We start from the raw sequence: 20035 nt of genomic DNA on the forward strand, positions 1-20035 counted from the left end.
CCCCATACCGATCCTGAGTGGTAGTATTAAAGTTCATATAGTCACACATAATGGGCTTATAATCGGAACTGAACCCAAACATTCATTTAGTTAAGCAAGATACAGCCATAATGAACTAGTTATACAGTAGTTTGTCAACATAGATCAATCACTTACAGTTCATCAAACTAAAATCATCATGACCAAAGAAAATCTAACAAGTCCGGTTGAGAATTTTATAGTTATAGTTAAATTAGTGTGGTCTACACTAATCTATGTCCTCGGTTGATGACTTAGGGTCCCTGGTTCAATTCCTGGACAGGACAAACATGGTTGGGCACGTTTTCTTTCACTTAGCAGTAAATAGGTACCCGGGAGTTAGGCAAAAGGTTCTTTAAACAATAATAACTTTTCCTTGCACAGTTTTGAAACTTGTAAACCGTTTGATAACTGTAGATTAAGCTGCCATGATTGAGGGAATGATGTACAGATTTTTCAAGTGGACGTGTAAATGATTGGTAAATCCTGGTATTGGCTACTGTTAAGCATGAGCGAGTCCTAAAGGCCTGGTGCATTTCTGGTTGTCTAGGAAATTCATTTGCTTCTATCAAGTCTATAATACAAAATATAGATTATTTGAACAACAAAGTTAATTTTGTTTAAAATATACTTCAGAGTGCATTGGATAGAAATAGCACACAAAATGCTTGTAAATAGCAACTTTCTTGATCAGCAAATTTTTCATGGCATGCTGTAACACACACATGGGCATTCAGCCTTACAAAGTATCTCCCATGAGATTTTGAAGCCTCACTATTAAAAGCACTGGCATAATAATCATTCATATTATAATAAAAATGAGATAGATACACATCATTAACTCGTACCAGAAGAGGGGCTTCATTAATAACTCTCCTTCCTCCAGGTTAATAGAGCACAAAACACTTCCCACCACATCACGGTAGTATCCATCAGAATTAAGTTTTAGTAAATTTTAACATTAACTCCAACTGATTTAAGTAATTCAACGTAAGAGTTTCAAGTCACTGATAATGGCTGCTTCGTTTCAACAAGCCTGGTTAAAATATTCTGCCCATGTTTGTAAACCATACAACATAAAGTAACATTTACCAGTTTATAAATTAAAATATTTCATCTATTGTTAAAGATGATACCAGTATATGATACTCCCCCCCCCACTGCCTTAGGAGTGGCGAGAAAGTGGGGCATCTAATTAGAGACCACAGGCATGTCAAGTTTCAGACAATTTGAGGTCAAAATTTGGCCCGAAGGTGGTTTGATTCCACCTACACTGAAAACTGTTTTGAGATAACCAACTTGTGTGTGTGTGTTGCATCACGGAACCCTATTGGGTCGAGGTTCTGAGGCCCTCGTTAAATGTAGTAACATCATATACCGTGTGATGCAGGTGCACTTTACCTTGTTCTACCCGTAAGTCAGAAGAGGTGGCTTCAAAAGCTACACTTAACTGCCTCACTAATTAGCAGAGCATGCAGGCCTCTCTTCCCGTGCAGTGCCAATACTCGTTAGATGGCGGGGAGGGGGGGGGGGGAAGAGTTAGGCTGTTATCAGTGCTTATGAACTCTTTAGATTGCTCCTATTTTGCTACTTTGTTAGTGGCCAGATTTTTTTATTTGCAAAATATATGTTTCAAGTGAAAATAAACAGATAAATTATTGAAAACAAGTTTATTTACATCAAATGCTTAATGAGTCAATCCATTTATACAAAAACACCCACATCTTTAAAGTTTGCATTACTGTACTCCTGTTCCAGTGCATCTAATTCTATTTAACCTGACTACAGTCACATTTTCATCAATTAGCAGAAGACTTACAAGAAGCCATCTACCACACAGAACTTAATCATCATCTCTTTATTGTCTCGAAGCTAACACAAATTAAAACCATTACAATAATTCCTTAAGAAATGTACTGCATAAACTTAAGATAACTACTACTCTAGATTTTATAAATTCAAACACTTCACAGATTAATTTTTTCAAATATCTATAAAGCAACATGTTGGTATCTAATTTACATTTAAAATTCTATTCCCAGACCTGACAATTTTCTATGTGCCAAAAAACATGAATGAATATGAAAGAAAGAGAAAGAGGAAGTAAAAGCAAGAGAATGCAAGATTGAGAGCTTACCTGATCTTCTGGGGTTGAAATCTATCTAACTCCCACCTCTTAACTGTTAGGTAGCAATGTAAAAGCACTTCAATCACTACCTGTAGTTTGGTTCTCAATAACTCGCTACAATATATGCCTAACAGATCTCAAACCTTGTCCATAGAGGACAAAAAAAAATGTATACAGGCTGGTTAGCATTGTACAAATACTGTATATGGCCATGTCTGTAGGAGACAATACATTAAAAAAAAACTGTTAGGCAACTAGTACAATACAATTATGCCTCCCAATTTTCTAATTCTCAATCAAAATTACTCTTAAAAGCAGTGAATGGAGAAGACTTTCACTACCTCTACTCCCAGTTATTTTGAATGTATGAGAGTAGACGTGTGTGTGTATGTGTGAAAGAACAAGTGTTGCAGAGAGCAGGAGCATGGGAAGAGCAAATGTGTATCAGTATGTCTGCATGTTAATGAAAGCACTCAAGTGAAAATGTGCATACATGCCTAGGTATTTGGATAACTACTCGTTTGTGAATTACAGGAGTGCACTTTAAGGTCAGTGTATATTACCTATTAGTTGTTACAGGTAAAGAACTACAGTATGCTAGTGGTGTCCCGGACATCATCCTAGTATATCTTATCAAATAGCTCTATAGCTACATGGCCTTGGAATGCATAGCTAGTTACCTCCAGATGGGTGAGGGTGGCATTTGTGGGGGGCATCGTTGTGTGTGTAATTACCTAAATGTAGTTACAGGATGTGAACTAAGCTCATGGTGTCCCATCTTCCCAGTACTCTTGTCATCTGATACTTTGAAACTACTGATGCACACAGAAATCACAATAGCATGATACAGTATATCAAATGTTGACCGTGTGGTGGTACAGTTAATCAAGGCGCTTCTGGGAACATCCCGTGCATAAGTTCGAACCTTCATCAAGGCCCTTGCGAATTTGTTCATTAAACTACTGATGGTTTTGGCATCCACTGCCGTTTCACTTTACTTGCTCTAGCTGTCTATCACTCTGTTCGCAAAAGAGAACTTTCTAATACTTTTTCAGCATCTTTGCTTCCTTAGCTTGAATCTATGCCCTTTTGTTCTTGAAGTTGCAATTTTTGAGAATTCCTCTGTCCATTTATATGTGTGTGTAATTACAGGATGAGAGCTACGCTCGTGGTGTCCTGTCTACCCAGCACTCTGTAATATAACGCTTTGAAACTACAGTACTGACGGTTTTGGCCTCCTTCACCTTCTCATTTAACTTGTTCCAACCGTCTACCACTCTGTTTGCTTAAGTGAATTTTCTTATATTTCTTCTGCATCTTTGTTTAATTACTTTAAATCTATGACCTCTTGTTCTTGAAGTTCCAGGTCTCGGGAAATCTTCCCTGTCGATTTTATCAATTCTTGTTACTATTTTGTACGTAGTGATCATATCACCTCTTTTTCTTGTCTTGTAGTTTTGGCATATTTAATGCCTCTAACCTCTCCTCACAGCTATGTGTGTGTGTGTGTGTGTGTGTGTGTGTGTGTGTGTGTTATTATAATAATAAAAATAATAAATATATATATACATATTTATTTACTTTGTATTAAATTTGTGGCTTTCCATTTCCAATTGTCATGGACAAGAACTCTGGTCACCACAAGACAGCAGGAAGCTGCCCAACTCCTGCCGAGTAAACAAAGGCATCGGGTAAAAATATACATATCCAAACTTGTCTATCCTGTTGCAGGAACTAAACCCTGGAACTTTCAGTTGTGACCTGACTCTGCTGACCACTTCATGCATACATGTATGTATGTATGTATGTATGTATGTATGCAGGTATGCATACATGTATGTATGTGTGCATGCACATGCATGTGTGATCCCTCAACTTTAGACAAAATGAATCAATCCATTCCAGTGCTAATCATGAAATTCAAGATATTAAGAAGAGACCATTAAATCCTCTCGACATTGAATTCCATTAATCTCATTGAAGCCACATCAGAATTGTATTAAAAAAAGTCTAAATCCCAAAAGTCTTGCATGATATTTAATATGCTAATCAGTCCTTCAAACAAACAAAAAATATACCTTCTGTAAATTTCACAAGTTTCATACTTGCAATTTTTTTCAAGTAATCAAGGTACAGTATTTTAAATTTGAGTTTAAATCTTAATAAAGTATGGGAAGTGAAATACATTTGTACTGTACTTCCTGTGGCATCCAATAAAGTTTCTTGCAGAATATAGTAAAAAGTACAGTAATAAAAAATGGTTTTAACTAAACATGTTTGAGCAATATACTGTAGTTGATGTTCTTACTACGTTTCAAAATAAACTGGAAAGAGATTACTGGAATCAAAATACAAAATATGGGTTTTGATACAGCAATTTACAAAACTTTAATTTTTTGTAAATCTCTACTTTAAAGTGCAATCGATAGAACTAAAGAACAAAAAATCACTTGAAATATTAAGTAAACTTCATTCTTGATGAATTGACATAATATGGTGTACTATAACACACTTACATAGGTATTTCAGCATTACAAAATATCTTTGACGAGTTGAAATATTAAAAAGAGTTAAAATAGCTAGTGAACTTTATAGCTTGACTTATTTTATTGGTTCTCTAAGAGGAAACCTTTAATCCACATGTGGACGGATTCACCCTATACAAGCAGTGAAGTCACACACACACACGCCAGTCAATACCACCCCAAGCTATCTCACTCACATATCTGGCTACTCTTTCACAATGCACTACCAAAGTCATTTACAAAAACAAATGTTATTTATGGAGGTACTGTACAATGAGGCCTGTTATATCATCAGTCTATAAATATCTCTTGAGGCACTGACAGAAGAAACACATCTGAGACTTGCATAATAAATTATTTACATGTAACACAACGTTTGGCTTAAGAACCAACGGCAAATACCTGCTTCAGATGTGTTCGGCTTAAGTGACAAGACCTCAGGATTAAAGACATGGACCACATATTGCTGAGGCCTTCTCACTCGGGAACAATAGTGGCATGATGATGATGGATGCAACATTTGCACTAATCAATTTTATCCTTATGTGGCCACTGAAAATACAGTTTTCCCTTCATAAGTATACATATAATGTTTCATTATACATGCTAAGGAAAATGTATTGCCTAATCTTCAATATATTGCTAGTTTTTACAGCATTATAATCTTAACATCATTCTGGTAACAATTAATATATCTGAAGCGAAATTCAAATCTCGCTAAGTACTCAAATTAAAAAAAAATGACAATAAGCATGACCAATTTAAGAGAGAATGTCTTCTAACTTGCAATCTCATTCTATGGCAAGACAATGCTAGCAAAAGTAATTACCAATGACGAAAAGCCAAAATTGCTCCTAAACATCTAAATAAGTTTTGCTTCTCAATGGCACTTTTTAAAAACACTGAAAGGCTCACTTTCAAAAATTAAGTTAACATCTCATGTCATGCCTGATTTTACTTAAAGAAAATTTTGACATTGATATCACTTGTAAAGGTAAGGTAAGGTCTTGCTAAAAATTCATTAAGAAGATACACGTGTTGTAATGGGCACTGTGTTGCCACACCAAGTCCCGGACCAGGTGTGTTAACCCTTACATGGCAGCTCGCATCAAATGAAGCTTTTTCATTAGAAATATATAATTATTTTTTGCTTATAAGCCCTTTATAATTATCAAGATTCTACATTCCTCTGGCAATTACCTAATACTGAAGTTGTAAATATTGGTATTATTCAAAAAACATCAATAATTAGAGGCGTTCTTGAGCATGTGATGCCATCGCTCACAAAATTTCTTATTAAAAGATATCAAGTTAGAAACCAATTTTGGCATTTTCCATCAATCATCCATATTTGTTAACATTTTCCATTAAATTTTACAAAAAAAGGAAATGTAAAAGGCCTATTTCTTTATCTAAATTTGAGAAACTGATATCAATATTTAATTAATTTTAAATTTTGTATATTAAAAAAAAAATAATGTACATTTTTAACTGTCGTTTGGAAAGATGAAACTAAACTGGTGTTTTTCAAATATTTTAATAATTGCGCACTAAGGGTTAAAGCACACACACATCATAATGGGCACTGTGACGCTACATGTGTACAGAACCACGCGTGTTAAAGCTCAACATGAGCTACTCGCAGAAAAGCAGATTATACATACATGAAATAACTCGAATGTACTCTCTCTGAATATCATTGCAGCAAGTCTTCTAATATTTGCAATACATTTATCACGAAAGCTTTGTGATATGTATTAACATATTATCTAAGACAATATTTCAACTTTTTAAATACTATATTGCCAGATCTCCAGGATTGTCCACTGATAATATGCTGTAATTTGTTATATAAAACTATAAATATAGGCTTGACTAACTGCAATTATCACAGCATTTTATTTACAATCTACATAAAATGTCAAATAAAATGGAGAATTTGCATCATATATGTATTAACCTGTCCTTCAATATAATTATTATCTTGACAAAACAAAGGTGACATTTGTCATGGTGTACATAATGAGTAAAGAAAGTAAAACAAAGGAAATGTCATAGAATCAGTAAAGTATTAGGAACACAGGACATCAGAAACAATTAAGCTATCTTGAGCAAAAATATCCAAAACCAACTTATTCCATGTAACTAAGTTAGCCTTTCATTACCAGGTAAGTATTCTTGGTGCCATATGACTGGAATGTTCCATGAAAAACAACAGTTCCCTCTCAAAATATAAACTTTCTTCAGCCTTTAAAAGAAATAAGGAAGTTTTTCAGTTCCCTTTAGTCATATTATAAGATGAACTTTTCAAAAAGTTTATCCAAGAAGAGGCTGAACAAGTCTGACACCCGTACACAAGTCCAATGTTCACTGGTATGCTTTATCCCCTCTTCTGGCTTCATACGCAAACTTATTACAATATTCTTCAGAGCTACAGTACCATCATTTCTGAATTTGCTCAGTTTCCTTTCCTTCTGACACATTCAAAATATGCACTAGTTTTCAGAAGTACTTCCTTTAGCACAAAGTATATAGGAAGAACTTCCGCAGCATCATAAAAAAATCACATGTAATACAAGACACTTATGACTCACGAACACAAATCACTTAACATTCATATTTATGCCGCAAGTAAAAAAATGTATTGATTGGATCATCATTGATTTAACTGCTCCAACTCTTCATCTGTTTTAGCTAGAGAATGTCGAGACAGTGTGTTTGAGTTCCGTGAGGGGGTATTTGAGTTTTTCTTGTTTAGGTCCTCCACATCATCAAAATTGTGATTTAAGGACATATGACTCCCCCTTTTAGGCGATTTTTTTGCCTGCATATTTCTATTCGAGTTGGAGGACGTACTGGAGTTGATATTGTTAGAACTGTTGCTATGCCTTGGAGCATTATTGACGCTAGCGGTGTGTGTGGCAGTAAGGCACTGCTTTTCCTGGTCATCAATCATATCCTCAAGTTGCACAGAACCACTTGGGTTGGCTGTGCGATCTGGCATGTTGCTACGTACCACCTTTCGTGACGGACCTGATAAAATACATATTATAAGCATTTTTGACAGACACTTATATTCAAGAACAGATGATTAATATATTGAAAACAAAATTTAATGGCAAATATTCTTAAATACTGTATACATGTACATCTAAGCAACATAAAGACAAAATTACCAATGCATGAAATAAATGGAAATTTAACTGCTACAATTTTTTCAACATTGCAAACAGTGTTATATTGATGGAGTAAATTATATGAGTGATATTGCATGCGATTACCACTTGAAGCTTCAAAACTTCACATGACATTACGGTGAAGATGGGACACCACAAGCATAGTTCTCCTCCTGTAATTACACTTAGGCAATTACTTAGAAATACTCACACATGTTCAGTACAAGGTACAGTAGAACAAGGAGACATTCATGGATGCTCGAGGTGCAGATCAATTAACGAGATGTTAAAACTTTTTTTTAGTGTAAGGGATGGGAGCAAATGGCATGGACTAGAGGGAGAATTCATAGAAGATAAATCAATATGGAATTTCAAGAGTAGTCATGGCACTAGCAAGAAGGTTGAGAGTCACTTCATTACATCAACCAACAGCCCAAAATTAACTTAGTAAAAACTTTATAATAGTACAGTATTACTTACTGAAATTTTCTAGTAGATGGGCAATATAAATTAGTTAAAAATTCTTTGTGTAATTTAGATGCAAAATTTATTCCTTGATAATATTAAATATCTAGATATATATTAAAATCATCTTTACATTTTCAGATTTGAATGCTTAATACCTTATATAAACCGCCCTTCCAATGCCTAGGGTCAATAATTATACACGCAATAGGTGCCTTCAATGTGTATTTTGTGTGAAGAAGGTAAGAAAAGGTTACTTATTAAGGGTGTCCAAGTGCTATCTAATCATAATGGCTTCCTGATTACTTCTAATAATTACCTTGCCTTATTAAGCATGTAGACATGATACATTGCCTCAAATGTAGAATATACCAAAAATTGTATAATGCAAAAGAATAGACAGAAGCAAGAGCTGAGCAAAAAATATTTATATACTGTATTACGAAAGCTTACAAGATAAAACGAAGGTCAAATACTTGCCAACAAAACTAAGAACGACTGGAAGGAGGATTAACCCATGAAGAGCACCTATCACCACCATACCAAAGTACATCCGGAAGTAAAACACCTGAAAATTTGAAACTATTAACATGGACATACACACAATTTATTTTTGTAAGGTGTAATGTTTATAAATTAACAAGTAGGGGAAAATATATATAAAACTACAGGGAGTTCCTGCTCCCTGTGGGAACAGCAAATATTCCTATGAACATTTGCCTTACGAACGTTCATCCATATGATCCTTCTCCCAGATCCCCATATACCCCCTTCATGCATAAAATCATTGTACTGTACTAACTCGCTGGAGCCTCTCTTTGAATTTCGTGGGGATGGGGGAAGGGGTGCGTGGAAGTGTAGGTTTGTGTAATTACCTAGTGAAGTTACAAGACGAGAGCTACGCTCGTGGTGTCCCATCTTCCCAGTACTCTGTCCTATAACTCTCTTAAACTACTGATGGTTTTGGCCTCCACCAGTTTCTCACTTTGCTTGTTCCAATTGTCTACCACTCTGTTTGCAAAAGAAAACCTTCTAATATTTTTCCGGCACCTTTGTTTCCTTAGCTTGAATCTGTCTTCTTGTTCTTGAAGTTGCTGATTTCAGGAATTCCTCTGTCAATTTGGTCAATTCCTGTTAGTATTTTGTAAGTGGTGATCTTATCACCTCTTTTTCTTCTATCTTCTAATTTTAGCATGTTTAACGAATCTAATCCCTACTCATAATGCGTTACGAGTTAACAAGAGTGTGGGTGGGGTGGCTGGGTGTGTGTGATACTCTCCCGATACCCAGTGGCCTCAAGTCCTGAATGACTGACACTCGCATGATTTGATCGTGTTCACTCTGTTGGTGGGGTGAGGCCCTGGCCTAAGGATAGGGTGGTGGTGGGGAGGTGTTTACTCCTGAGGCTAATTACAAAATGGTGGACCACCAATACAGTGCACATGTATTTTCATTTATTTATGTAATTATACCACTTCACTCTTCAAAAACAGCTATCTTTGACAAGCAGGATAACTGCATCATTCAAGGTAAATAATATTGTTTTTTTTTTTTTAAATATTACATGTCCCAAAAATATTGGTTTTGTGAGTATTTTTGGTAGCCTGGGAACAAATCTACTATAGAATATCTCGATTGGCATTCCAAACAAATGCTTTACAAACAGTCTCAGAAAGTAACTTTTTGTAATTGAGGAACTACCTGTATACAGAGATGAAAGATATATTCTTCTCTCCATTACTGTGGAGAGAAGAATATATTAATGGTAATAAAGAAAATATTAATGGGGGTATGAAAGCTACATTACCTGAAATATTTTGGAGTTAGCAAAGGCAAGGACAACCACACCCATGTCACTGAGTGTGATGCCAGACAACACAGATGGTCCCATTCTCACAAGAGCCTTCTTTGCCCTGGTAATTCTGGTGTCAGCTTCACTGACGGCAAATGCCCGGGTAGTGTGAGAGCAGAATTCCACCGAGATTCCAATAGCCACGATGAGGTTCACGAGGGATATAGCATTGAGAGAAATACCCCAGAGGTACATCAAGCCTCCCATGTTGGTTATAATAAGCACAACCATGACCATGATAATCACTGATGAAGAAAAGTCGAAGCCCATCATTATCAGAGTGATGAAAAAGACGGCTGCCACAGAAATTCCTAACATCCGTACTGTGTCTTCCCAGATGCTCAAATACTGTTCGTAAAATACGTAAAACACGCTGAAAGAAGAGAGAAGTAAGATGTTAAAATAAATAAGGCAATGTATAGTATATAAAAGGTAATACGTTAACCATTTTACTAATGAACAACTATTCATAAGAATGAAATACTTTTAATTCATGAGCTAATTATATTAAGAATAATTTTCCCCAGACCAAAAATTACTTAACTCACTGTTACCAACCATCCAGCTATTATAATAACCCCATTTTCTACTTTTGTGGTGTGGGCAGGTGGCAACAGAGGCAACTGTTAAATAATATACCAGGAAGTGAAAAGTAACACAGGCTAAAAATAAACAAATTACATTACTAATGAATTCCTTTTATCACTTACACTGGACAGCATCATGGATCTAAAGGCACCACCACACTAGCAATAATCCACAGCAACACCCCACAACTTTATTAGACCAGGTGTATAGTGATCCTCAAATTGTCAATGCAAACACATTCTTCACTCCATACAAACTACCACCACCCAGCCTTGTTCCTCATCACTTCCCATGTGTTCTTCACAATCAATTTCTAACTCTTTACTCATTCATCACATACTCCATCATCCTTACATTATTCTTCTCCCGACCCTTAAATTCACTTAAACACACACTTCATCAGTCTATCATCATTCATCCACCATGCCCAAGCCATTCATCTTTGTGTGCTCTTCGAATCCTTACAATTTCCCCTGACTGACCTTGCTCTCAACTTTGATTCCACAAATTCCTTTCCATAACATATTCCAGGTATTTAAACTGGTTGATGCCCACTTCCAGCACTTTCACTTTACATTTCACATGTACCCATGTAATTTTTTGTTCATATGAAATGTATTAAAAAGTAAGGAATCTGTACACAAAAGTAAGACGAATGCTAAAAAGTTCCTCACCTGTAAGGGAACACCTTATATTTTGTTTCTCCACTCGGAACTAATTTTCCGTCTCTCTCCACAAGGTTCAGTGTCCTAGTAATGTTATCTGCAATGGCTCGAGCTGCTCGCAGTGCCTCGTAGAACTGGCGGCTATTACGCATGACACTGTGGTACGTCATAAACACACTTGCCCCAGTCACAGGATTCCCAGACTCATCATAGCGTATTTTTACACTCTGTAGATCAAAAAACTAATTTAACCAAGGAAAAACCATCTAGAATACTTTTCTAGTATATCTAAACAAATATCTATTCATGTCGATTAACAAGGAAAACTCGTATCTAAAATATATGGCAAAAGTATAACTAACCTGACCATAGGCAGCATGTCCTGCTTTAGGGCAATACAGATCAGGGTTATCTTTCAGAAACATTGGAAGATACTGGTTGAAGACTTCTGGATCTGGGCGGAAAGGGTTGTTAGGAAGAGGAGAGATTGGGCAGGAGTGGCAACTATTTGAGACGACGTGACGCTTTTTTAATGTTTTGATTGGCATGTTGAGGTTATGATCTCCATTTGAAGCAGTGATTGGAGGGTTTTGATTGTAGTCTGGCCACCCATCGTCTAAATGTGTCTCACGGGATGGAGCTTTTGTTGTGACAACTTCTTTTAAAGAATCAACTTTATGATCACTTAATTTGTTTTCTGATGGTTTAGGATCATCATAATTAAATGATAAATCTCCATAGCTATATGAATAATCCTCAGGATCATCATCAAATGCCTTTGCTTTAGAGTCTGGCTTTACTTTGGAAATCCCTTTAGATTCATAATCATAGTCTAGGTCTCCATAATTGTAATCATAATTGAAGTCGTCACTATAAACTTCATCAAAATTTGGCCCTCCATAAGAAATAGGCTCTTCTGTTATGCTGGACTCATCACCTGCCGTAGCATTAACAGGGACCTCACTCGGATCAAAAGCCTCTAGTTCCCTCCTGCAGAAGCTTCCATCGTCATGCAGGCGGCAGCAGTATTTCCCTTCCAGTGACCATTCAAAGTAATCATCGATCCACGCAGAAGATGGCACAGCGATGAAAGTCCTGTCAAAAATCAATGACAAATATATTATAATTATGCAGAAAAAAATACTACTGCATAGTAAGCTAGGATAAACAAAATTTAGACAATAAAAAAAGCCACAATTCAACATTACCTATTTGGAATTTGAGATGCTAACTTCAGCTGAATTAGCAATGCATCTTTATTGCAGCCAAGATGTGAACAGATCTTATTTTGCATATCATAGTCCGAGAAGTTGTAGCCATGACTGAGAACAAAATACACAGGAGCACCAACACAGCCAAACTTTTCAAGATACTGTTGGAAAAAAAAGGCATTATTAAATTACAAATTCTTTTAACTAAGGAATATTCTGCTGGGCCACTGGATATACATACAAAAACTACTGTATACAAAATGAGTTAAATGTAAATAAAAATATTAAAATTTGTAAGATCTTACTATTATACTTATCTGCTTTTCCATATGAAATGGGAGGCAATCAAGCATATAATCCTGATTAGAGCCTGCCACAGTCTCCTGACCAGAGCCCGCCACAGCCCTTGATAACACATGCACTCTTATCCCGCTCCCATACCCTCTCACACACACATGCACAAACTTGGAAAGGTGCAAAGACATGCAACTAAATGACTCCCAGAACTGAAGGACAAGAGCTATGAGGAGAGGTTAGCGATATTAAATATGCCAAATCTAGAAGATAGAAGAAAAAGAGGCGATATGATCACTATTGATAAAATTGACAGGATAAAATTTATATACATAAAAATGTACTGATAAATTTACAAAAATTCACTTTCGCAAACAGAGTGGTAGACGGTAGGAACAAATGAGGTGAGAAATTGGAGAAGGCCAAAACCGTCAGTAATTTCAAAGCATTATACGACAAAGAGTACTGGGAACATGGGGCAACACGAGCAAAGCTCTTATCCTGTAATTACACTTATGTAACTACATACATTCACAGCAGCTATACACTTTACAACATCAATATTATTTCCTCAGATCAGTACTCAACTTACCTCAAAATATTTCAACACATATGAGTCATCAGGCATAGAAAGCTCTTCCTCAAGACCAATTTCAATGTGAGGAACCATTGCCACAGACGCACACAGCCAAAACATGAACACAACCACCACCACGGCACGAACCCAAGGGCGCATCAGGAATGGTGCATATGTTGTTTCAAACACCTGGAATACCAATATCATTATGTCAAGATCCGTATTATTTGTGTTAATGATTAGGCGTGTGAAAATTTAAATAAAAGATGATAGGACTACAAATAATGTCAAGTAAAATAAAAGAAAAAATTAATATCGATATTAATTAATTTTTTAAATCATTTACAACTACAGTACTAGAGTTGATTGGAAATCACATGTAACATACAGAAATGAATGTGACAAAGAACATCTGGTATGGTCTACTTGTGATTACTGTATTATTACAAAACTGCTTAAACTCAATAATCCAAATTATATGGTGCGCACCCCAGTTTGAGTTACCCAAACATTCGAGTTAGTTGAATGTTTTACCAGTAATGTCTAAAAACTATCTAATTCTCAACGTTTTGTACCACAACCCAGTTACTCCCACAATTTATTCATCCAGTTCTATTATACACCCTTGCATTTTCATTGTCTACCTATTTACTCAAAAACGATTAACACAAATTTATTCGGGTTACCTGAAGATTTATGTTACTGCAATTTAGATTACCAAGATCTTATAGTACTGTACTACAATAAAAAATGAAGATTATATGTACCTATACAGCAAGCTTGGTACCATATGTGTGATTGTATATATTAACAGGCAAAGTAGATGCCTTCACATGATTAAAAATTAACATTTACGCTATAACATTTACACGAGCTAATCAACATTTGTTCAGTACCTTGTGCAAAAAGCGAGTTTCAGAGTCCTTCTCCACTTTACTCTGCCGTATGCAGCAGCACACGTCAAATCGATTGTCCTAAAAAGATGGAAAACAATGTCCGAGGTTATTTCACAAAATAAAATAATTGAGAGAGAGAATAAACAAAACATCTAGTTTATCCAATTTACAGACCATGTTCCTTTATGGCACTGATTGTTAACAATAAATAATTACATTATCCTTATTATTCTTTCCCCTTTCATGACATGGAATGGAATCAGCCCATAGAAAATATGTAATACATAGAGATTATATATTCTAAAAGTTAATAATATCACATGCATTCATCACGTCGCTTACATTATGAAGCATGATCGGCAACAAGTACCACCACATTCGTTCAGTCAACCACAACAGCACCCATCTGCTTCATAAAACAAGGTGTACTGCACTTTCATTGTGCAGTACAAATACATTTGTCTCTCACTTGATAAACTGCATCCACCAAGCAGTGTCCCATTCCTTACATATTCCAACCACTTGGACTGGACGGTAGAGTGACGATCTTGCTTCATGCAGGACAGCGTTCAATCCCTAACCGTCCAAGTAGTTGGGCACCACTCCTTTCTCCCGTCTCATTCCAAATCCTTAGCCTAACCCCATCCAAGTGCTATAGTCGTAATGGCTTGGCATTTTTCCTTTATAATTTCCCTCTTTACATATTCAATGTGCCTTATCTACTTGTCCTCTCTCTCCTCTGCCGACCCTTACATTTACTGGAATACACACACTTCCCAGTTTATCACCAATTAACATGCCCAAACAATATCTGAACACTTTTCTATCTTGCTGATTGTTGCATCATGACAATTTCTCAACATAATGACATGACAGTTCTCAATAATTATTAATTATACATAAACATATATAATAATACATTTATTTGTATACATTATCATGCAAAATGTATACAAAAACATAAAAAAATTCTACTTTTGTGGTTTTACAAGTTTTAGGAGGAGAGTAGTAGGGGCTCATTGTGTCACTCAATGCCACACACTAAAGTGCTGACATGAAACATTCAACTTAGTTGGTCTTTATGTTTGTTGCTTCACTTACTAGTTTACATTATATATATATAAAAAAAAATTACAAAATGACTATTAGGATAAATACTTATTGGATTTTTTTTTTTTAAGCTTCGGGGCCATAACACCTCAAAATACAGTATGCCATTCATGCCTATATATAGTCCAACACAAAACGCATCTCGGATTATCTTTTCCTACAGCTCTAAATCTGATCAAATTTATACGACGCCATTGTTTCACATCCAAGCATATGATTGGCATGAGCACCCGTTCATGGAACACTGGGGGACATCCATTCCTCTCTCGCTCTTTCTAACCAAGGCTTCATTACACCAGTCACCTTCCATTACTCACCCTTTCAGTATGAGGACTCTGCAAAAATTCATCACACACAAGCCAGGTATTTGAACCGATTGGCCCCTTTACACACTTCATCTTTCACATTCTTACCAACACTGTAATATAGCTCAATATATTAACAAAATACCAGACTATTACCTCTTCTCTGGTAACATCAAGGGAGAAAAGTGAAACAAACAGGGTCATCTGAAGAACAAAGTTGATCAGCAAACTCATTCCTGCATACATGGCAAAGGCCCGTACAGCTGGCATGTCCGAGAGAGCACCTGAAGGCAGATAGAACAATTTACTGAGTGAATGTGCCTAACAAATTCGTTACACAATTAACAAATCTACTGATTATTTTTTTTTTGTAATTCCTTATGAAATGTGACTGGGTAAAATAATATATTCACCAGTAAAATAATATACTTTAAGACATAACACTGGTAGTAAAAAATCAACAGAATTAACATTACGAACCCAAGAAGAAGCAACAAGACTGCGAAATTGACGAGAGAAGCATGGAGGGGCCAACGGCACCAACAGCTCGACCGATCAGCTGTGGTCGCGTGTCGTCCTCAGAGCGGTCCAAACCAGCATATGCTTCCACAAGAATAAAGATGTTGTCGACCCCGACCGCCAACACTAAGAATGGAATCACCTGGAATGAAGAGCGTTTTCTAAAGTTTTCTACATAGATCAAAATATTACATTCTTAAATGTAATTATATATCCAAATACTATGTGGCTATGGATTCTTAGAACAAATTTAAATGTAAGCCCTAAATGTTAGTGTAACACACACACACGCATATATTGTATGTACAATACATAAACTCAGCCAAATACATTAAAATGATAAAAATCCATAACATTAAAATATTTGTGATAATATATGTAACTACTAAGTAAATAATCTTTAGTAAACAAATATCCCATATGTTTCCACAACTCAAAACTGCACCCTTAAATCTTCGTTTTCATACAAGGACCAAATAAACTTAACATAAACCCCATATAGTGTAATAATTTCAAACTAGCCAATTTCTATTTATAGACAAGTTTTACACACACACACACACACATATATATGGTAATCAGTAGCATGAATCTTGTCCAACAAGAGAGAGATAAAAGTTCTTTAATTATTATTTATATAATAACTCTGTTCCAGCAAACATCATAGAAAGGTTGACATTTAGTCCTTTTTTGTTGACATTTAGTATTACCCAGAATGCCATATGTCCCAGAGACCTCATAAATGTAAATACAGTGCATTCAATCACCTTTGTTTTATAACATGACCTAGGGTCCAAGAGACAGCACTTCTGTTCAGGTCAATACGATTGTGTACAAGACTGCTCACATATATTTACTCCTAATTTTATATTATAGAAACACAAGGAAAACTGATGGGTAAATTATAAACAAATTGACTTAATTTGCCTTGCACTTATTCAAGGCATGCTCAGTTTTTAAATAAAAATTCATAACCTTAAACTGGCAGTTGAAAACGTGATTTATAAACGCACGAGTCAAACGTACTGAAATAAAATCCCTGGTCAACTATAGTAACATAACAGTATGCGCTGCTTACCTCAATGATGAGCATTGTGCAAGGAACACCAACATAGCCGTAGAAACCAACTGCTGCAAACACCGACACCAGTACGATGAGCACCCCACCCAGGCCAAGTGTCACTTTGGTCGAGATCTGCAATAAAATACACGATTAATATTGTCCTAAGAAATCCTGTATTATACGTGCTATATTACTGTCAACAATATGTTAAACACACATATACAAATATAGAGGATTTGACTGCACAATTCCCTGTTATACAATATAAAACAGCTTTGCCATTTTACTGGGGGCCACTTCCCTTTCTGCCCCCATACTTTTTTAAATGAAGCTAAAAAAAATGTACTCCTGGTCTGGAGGCCAGAAGTCTGGATGAATGTTTCAAGACGTCGAAACTATTTTCTTGTAAAGCGGTAAAACTTGCTACCCACATTGAATGACTTATGTCATTTGGATGAAGCCACATATTGCAGTGTACAGGCTAAACACGATGCATACTCACAAGCTCATCTTAAAAGTATTACAAGTAACTCACCAAAAGGCGAGTAAGTTGGTTGGTGTGCCCCAGTGCCAGTGCTATATAGAGGAACATGATGACATACGAGATGATCACTGTGGGAACATCAGATTTGCTCATTCGTACCAGTTCATCTTCAATGGATCGCTCAGAACGAAAAGCGATGTCCATCATGGGATGAGAGTATTTAAGCATAAACTCGTTAAACCTGTAAGAAAAAAAATCTATTTAAAAATTTCCAATAAAAATAAAGCTGACAAAATTATTAAATATAATTCAGTGAAAACAGGCCCTGATGAATTCAGAAACACCCTGTTGTTGGGTGCTGTTGTCCTGTGAACGATTTTTTCAGTCCTTTTGGTACAAGCGTAACTGATAAAAGACACATGTACCGTAATGTACTATACTGTATATTTTAATATACTGCACATTATTTTCTTGTATGAAGTAAGTTTTTTTTTTTTTAAGCAAAGAATATTTTATAAATCCTGCTAATTCCTTCAGTGGTATAGGGAACCTCATTTGGCATTTGGTCACTCAAAGATGGAATTCCACTGCAAAATAATAAATAATGTTTTCCTCCATATTATATTTATATTTATTTATATAGAGCAACAAATGCATTTTTTATAAGTATAGAAAAAAATTTGGAAAATTTGGAAAAAAAATGTACTCTACAGTATTTTTGTTCCTCAAATATGCTTGGAGTCTCGACCGAGCCTGGACCTGATGCATTATACCAAAATGTTACTACCTTTATACATGTTCTATATCCAATTAAGCTAATTAGTATCACAAAAAGATACAGCAAATCAATTTATCAGCTGCTAACTTTGTTGATTCATCACTGATTATTTGCCAAGAAAACTTGCACGCATATTTACTTCATCGGAATACAAAAAGTCATGTGTACCTCCTTCCATTATTTTACATCAGTTACAGCCATTTAATATACTGTACTGTACTTCTAAACCTTGTCAGCCTTTGAACACATTATATCATATAAATAAAGAAAACATATTCACCAATTTTTATGAATATAAATGACTTACGCTTTTTCCCATGCCAAAGCAGGTTTAAGCAAAGATTTGTTGAAGAAGTTGTTGATTGGAAGTGTAATGACTAGAGTGTTAGCCTTCAAGTAATTTGGGTCATCAGAGAGGGTTTGGTTCGAGTCCAAAAATCCCCCAAGAGCCACATGAGGGAGAACAGGACCTCCGTATGTTCCCATACACTGTTCTTGGTAGGCATTCCTGTATGAAAAGAAATAAGCTTTTATAAAATAATTACCCTTTATATACAAATACTGTGATAACACTTATTTCTAAAATACATGTTTTATGCCACAGGTTAGAATATTCAATTTCAAACCAATTTAAAATATTAAATTATATAATATACTGGCAGTATAACAATAATATATACAGTAATAATATAGATATTATAATAATACAATATACTGTATACTGTAATATATAATAATATAATATATACTGTAATATATAATAATATACAACATACTGTATATTATAATGTAAAATATAAAAACATATAATAATGTAATACAGTATATAAATTTAATCCAGCACAGTAAAAATAACCACAGCATTTCCACTACCATTTCCACAGCGTGTAAGTCGTGATGAGTGATTCCTAGTCACTCATCACAAGTTACACGCACTACCATTGACTAAGTTATTAGAATTACATGCAGTTTTTGCTATTTGCCTCAAATGCCTAACTTTTAATAATCTCCATTTTCCACTTGTGTAAGACTGATAATCCTGATGTCCTGATGACCATAGAAGCAAGAAAATCAAATTGTTCTCTCCTCCAGACTAGCAGAGGTCAGCAATCTGCAGGTTGAAAACCTCCCAGTGTAGACAAAAGCATCCAATAAGAATGTAATAACATCTCAAAATATAAGTGGAGCAGTGCGAGATTTGAACCAGTGTCCTGGTGAACATCGGAAAAATGGCTTGACTAACTCTGGATGATGGTTCAAATCCCTACACTGCTCCGACTGATCTCATTGATATTTCTTGCAATTTTGTTGTGACCTTAAACATATATCTACCTTAATTTCAAATTATGTGTATTGTCAATACCATAACCATTCATTTATT

At 35.5% G+C, this 20035-nt stretch overlaps 1 protein-coding gene across 1 annotated transcript in view; it reads right to left on the reverse strand.

Annotated features, from left to right (window-relative positions):
• Positions 1–6192: 6192 nt before the first annotated feature.
• LOC123758766 (NPC intracellular cholesterol transporter 1) overlaps positions 6193–20035 on the reverse strand; it is a 107867-nt gene continuing 94024 nt past the window's right edge. Inside the window, exons 12-24 of the mRNA XM_045743430.2 lie at positions 18962–19162; positions 17928–18117; positions 17408–17524; positions 16291–16471; positions 15967–16094; positions 14396–14473; positions 13515–13688; positions 12626–12789; positions 11780–12512; positions 11427–11644; positions 10120–10537; positions 8793–8880; positions 6193–7704 (exon numbers count right to left, since the gene is read on the reverse strand). Of these exons, the coding sequence (XP_045599386.1) occupies positions 7328–7704; positions 8793–8880; positions 10120–10537; positions 11427–11644; positions 11780–12512; positions 12626–12789; positions 13515–13688; positions 14396–14473; positions 15967–16094; positions 16291–16471; positions 17408–17524; positions 17928–18117; positions 18962–19162 (3067 nt within the window). The 3' untranslated portion in view covers positions 6193–7327. The remainder of the gene's footprint in view (positions 7705–8792; positions 8881–10119; positions 10538–11426; positions 11645–11779; positions 12513–12625; positions 12790–13514; positions 13689–14395; positions 14474–15966; positions 16095–16290; positions 16472–17407; positions 17525–17927; positions 18118–18961; positions 19163–20035) is intronic.

This window comes from Procambarus clarkii, chromosome 31 (assembly GCF_040958095.1).
Source record: "Procambarus clarkii isolate CNS0578487 chromosome 31, FALCON_Pclarkii_2.0, whole genome shotgun sequence".
Taxonomy (NCBI): domain Eukaryota; kingdom Metazoa; phylum Arthropoda; class Malacostraca; order Decapoda; family Cambaridae; genus Procambarus; species Procambarus clarkii.